The sequence below is a fragment of the Aplysia californica genome, unplaced genomic scaffold (assembly GCF_000002075.1).
Source record: "Aplysia californica isolate F4 #8 unplaced genomic scaffold, AplCal3.0 scaffold00418, whole genome shotgun sequence".
NCBI lineage: Eukaryota > Metazoa > Mollusca > Gastropoda > Aplysiida > Aplysiidae > Aplysia > Aplysia californica.
The window spans coordinates 635,824-640,485 of NW_004797688.1; the positions used below are offsets into that span (position 1 = coordinate 635,824).

Sequence of the window (4,662 nt, forward strand, 5' to 3'; positions counted from 1 at the left end):
CCCCCCCCTTCCTCTTCTGCCGAAAAAAACACCTTTCTGTACTAAAGTCAGTTTACGAAGTCCATAAGCCAGGCCACTCTCGTATCTAAAAGTGAGTTGGAAACAACATACAAACTCAAAAAATAAATCAGAAATTCGCTATTGAAAAGACATGTAATTTGGCGTCAACTCCGTAAAAGATGCTAACGGGAGGACGCAAAACAATACAAGATAAATTAACAACCTTGGTTCGAAAACATTGTTCAATTAATGTAAATTATGATTGTGCTGATATTGTGGTGAAGTAAGCAATGAAGGTCTGCCCATTTACAATTCTTTTGTGCATAAGAACATTTTAATATTTTAACCCCCCCCCCCCACCCAATTACTAAAGGAGGGGGGATATTAACAAGTTCTTAAGCATAATAATAATAGCATTAAAAATGGGTTGATTTATCAATGTCATGCTCATGCTGTGCCGGAACAACCTAGGTGGAACTGCAGATTTTTCTTTCCTCATCCTTACTATCGTTGTTTTTCCTCTACTTCTTCTGTATGTTTGTCACTCTCTAGTGAACTGCTTTTTCCGGGGTGCCTTAATGGTCGAAGCAGACTTTATGCTGTTGAGGGTAGAGAGGTGAGCAGAGTAATCCTGACTCGCCGTTTGGACTTCACTGTTGACGTCCACCCATTGGCGCTCATATGTCCTTATACAGTTGTGAGCGCCGTAAAACCTTACTAAAACTAAAAAACTAAAACTTCTTCTATCACTCATAACTTCAAGGCTCAAAGAAAGGTAAAGCTCGAATGCTTCGGTTAAATTCAGTCATCCTGGTGTCCTGATATTGAAGCAACTGGTACGCTTTTTGAATGATTTACATCATGCCTTGTAGGTTGTTGAACTTCATCAACAAAATAAAACAACAACCAGAACAGCAACAATCAGAACAGCCACAACTAGAACGACAATAACAACAACAGCAACAATAACAATAACAAAAATGTAACAGCAGCATACCTGGTGCTGTTCTCTTGTAGTTCTCATTGTAATCATCAATAGACACAACGGAGCCGGGAGGGATGTCGGGGAGATCACCCTCTAGATATGTGTCCATGCGAATGTTATTCAGAGAGTCGTGTCCCCTGAACCTCTGGTAAAGACGGACCACAAGATCGGCCCTGTCAGCAAACTGGAACGTGATCTTGGCAGTGCGGTTGAACTTGCCACCTGAGGAGGGAAGAGAAAAAATAATTCAGTGGATGCGTGTAAATGTGGTATGCCCCCATTGAAACAGATTAGATAATTTTAGAAGCGGGCTATTTCGATGCTAGCCTTAGGGCCACACCAGGCAGAGTAGGATGCAACATCCCATATTATGGAGATAATCATTGCAATAACTTCCTCAAGCAGAAATTGGTCATCAATACATTACTTTTAAAGTGGAAAAGCCACCCAAATATATTAGATAATCTAGTCGGTAGTTTTTTTCTTCGAGATCCTAATACCTTTTCTTCGTAGATGAATTTCACAAGCAGTTACACACTATACAAGAAAACGTATTGATAGAGAGAATATTGCTCACATCTTCCCTCCCCCCCCCCCCCCCCCAAAACAGGGGGCGGGTGTAACAAAGACATTATGTCGTCAGGCTTCCTGTTCTTCTACAAGGTCCCGCTTCACATGAGAAACGGAAAGGGGAAGGGATTAACATAGAAAGCTCATCGTGAGCCAGCCTTTCAAATTTTGCAATTTGTTAAAAGAATAAACGTTTGTTTCTTTTTGTCTTTTTCTCTAAAAAAAAATGTTGGTTTATGGGCTGAGTACACTTTTACAGCTTGGCAACGATAAGTATATACATACCAGAGAGGGGATATACATAAGAGAAGATTACCGGTGAAGTGATATCCATTCTTGGCCTGGGGGTTGAGCGGCGCAGCAAACAGCCATCCGATTATGCCTCCGATGGAGTTGAGGGTGAGCATAGCAGTGCCGATGTTCTGTGGGATGCGGGCGATGGCGCTGTACGTGCGGCCGTCAGTGGTCACGACGTAAGTATGCATGGAGAGACCATCATCCAGACGGACACCGTTCAGGGTACCGTTCACTGGACCGTTGACCTTCTGGGCAACTCCTAATGAACAATGGTGGTGGGTGTTATATGGGTGGGGGGTAGTAGTAGCAATAATAATGATGATGGTGATGATAATAATAATAATAGTAATAATAATAATAATAATAATAATAATAATAATAATAATGATAATAGTAATAATAATAATAACAATAATAACAATAATGATAGAAATGATAATAGTAATAATGATAATAATGATAATAATAACAATAACAATAGTAATACTAGTAATAATAACAATAACAATAATAATAACAAATAACATTAGTATAGCGTATAACCCCGTAGTATTTTTAGCTTAATAACATATACCTGTTCCGACATTATACAAATGTACATCTTTTTTCCTTCGTCTCTGTTCTTTAGAAAAACGAAAACAACAGTACCACGTCTTAGATAGTCAGCTGCTCAATTATTAAGCACACCAGATACCATTTTTTTTTTTATCATAGAAAAGTATCCTTTTCGGGAACTTGTCATCAGAAAACTCCCAGAATGCAACAAAAAAGTCCTTTCCTTTCTCCTCATTGACATAATGTTTTATCTATGAAGCGGTAATAGTATCTCTTCAGCCCCCTCCCTCTCCTGCCCCCTGCCTTCTGTGAATATGACAAGCTCACCCGGTTCCAAACAGCTGAGACCATTGCCGTAGTAAGGCGGCAGACAGGCACAGCAAAAGCCGTTGTCATTGTCTATGCACTGGGCGTTGGCGCTGCAAGTGCTGGCTGACTGGAAGCAAGAGTCCTGCTGGGGAGCTCCGATGTCAAACAGCGTCACTGAAAAATAACGAAAGTGAATAATATTTAGAAGAATGTACGTGTGTATATGTGTTTGTGTGTTTGTTTGTTTATATGAGTGTTAGTTTGTGTGTGTTTGTAAGTTTGTCTGTTTGTATTAGGGGGCCTCAACCCCAGTCACCAAGTTTGATGGAGAAGCAAGGAGAAAGTTGCACATAACTAATACAGTTGGCAAATTATTCCAAATAGTTGTTTTAACCCTCAATTGTTGAGAATGTATTGGATTTCCAAAATTCCTTCACGGGCATAAAGAAACGGTCAAGGTGTTATACATTTTTCCTAAATCAAATTAAAACAGTATGTTACCATGCTATCGTTATTATCAGCACGAGTATCATAATCTTCCAAAATATTCTACATGCATTTCGCTTTAAAACTTTGTTGTGTTTGATCCAACCTAAACAGTGTGATACTGAAGAATTGGTTTGTCGAGAGGGTATGGACGTTGTGGCTGTGCCATGACCACAGTAAAAAAAAAATTCATCCGTTTTCGAGATCTTCACAGGGCGGCTGTACCTTGGGCAGTGTTGAGGTCAGCCGGTCGGACGTTGCCTGTCCCCAAGTTTCCAATCTGGTACATCCAGACGCCAGCCACATTCACGTTTGAGCCGCTGTCGACAGACATAGAAAGAGGTGTACTTGCAGAAGCTAGTTCTTAATGACTATTATTTTTAAAGGTATCTATCTATCTATCTATCTATCTATCTATCTATCTATCTATCTATCTATCTATCAAGGCAAAGTCCTGCATTTGATCGACAAGAACTTCTACTCACTCGCTGAAGGTTCCTGTAAGTCCAGATCCGGGCAAAGGGTACGCGAGTCCACCTTTCCCGTTCTCAAATCCAGCCTGTGGTGGGATATCAGGCTCAGTCGGGGCGTACTTCCCTCTGGATGCCATCCACTGGATGCCGTCGTCCAGGTAGTGGAAGATGGTGAAGGAGTTGGTTCCGTCAGACGCCACCACAAGCTGGAACGTATTTACCTAGGACAAGAAAAACAGTCATTAAATGTGTCAGTTATTTTGTTTTACGCAGGTGTTCTTTTACATCCTCATCGACATGATTTCGATAATTGAGGAGGCGGGCCTCCAACCTTGCCTGTCATGACCAACTTGGGTTGAGAAGGAAACAGCATACTAGCAGAAAGACCCAGATACACAATAACATTCTCACCCCCTCCCCCTCGATAATTGAACAGGGGTCTCTTGCGTGCAACAGCGAAGCGCCTAACTGCTACAACACAGACGCCAGAACTTGTCAACTAGAAAGTAAAAAAAATACGTAAGAGACTCTTTATTAAACAAAATAGTGCTTGCTCTTGACGTTATACTAATAGTACTCGTTGTTCTATGAAGAAGAATATCGTTACATACCCTATCGGAGCCTTCCATATAGTAGCCAACTCTGTCCCAAGTAGCGATAAACAGCGACGTCGGCATGAAGGACTCGAAGCCGGAGAAGTATGTCTGGATGTCTGCAGCCGCCCGCTGAAGAATCGCCTCTTCTGAAGTTGACCTGGGCAGAAAGAGTGGTTGAAAGAGGTAGGGGTGGATAGGAAATGGTAGTACGGCCTTTACATGAGAAACTGCTTACTGGAAGATGAAGAGGAGGCCACAGTTTGTGTTATAGATATAGTTTTACTTTGTGTTTGTTTGTTGTTGTTGTTATTGTTGTTGTTGTGTTGTTGTTGTTGTTGTTGTTGTTGTTATTGCTGTTGTTGTTGTTGTTGTTGTTGTTGTTGTTGTTGTT

The 4,662-nt window shown here is 41.1% G+C and overlaps 1 protein-coding gene across 1 annotated transcript in view; it reads right to left on the reverse strand.

Annotated features, from left to right (window-relative positions):
* LOC101856280 (nidogen-1) overlaps positions 1-4,662 on the reverse strand; it is a gene marked incomplete in the record, with an annotated part of 55,301 nt that overhangs the window by 23,727 nt on the left and 26,912 nt on the right. The window contains 6 exon segments of the mRNA XM_005104399.3: positions 998-1,207; positions 1,872-2,111; positions 2,735-2,890; positions 3,428-3,522; positions 3,688-3,896; positions 4,287-4,428. Of these exon segments, the coding sequence (XP_005104456.2) occupies positions 998-1,207; positions 1,872-2,111; positions 2,735-2,890; positions 3,428-3,522; positions 3,688-3,896; positions 4,287-4,428 (1,052 nt within the window).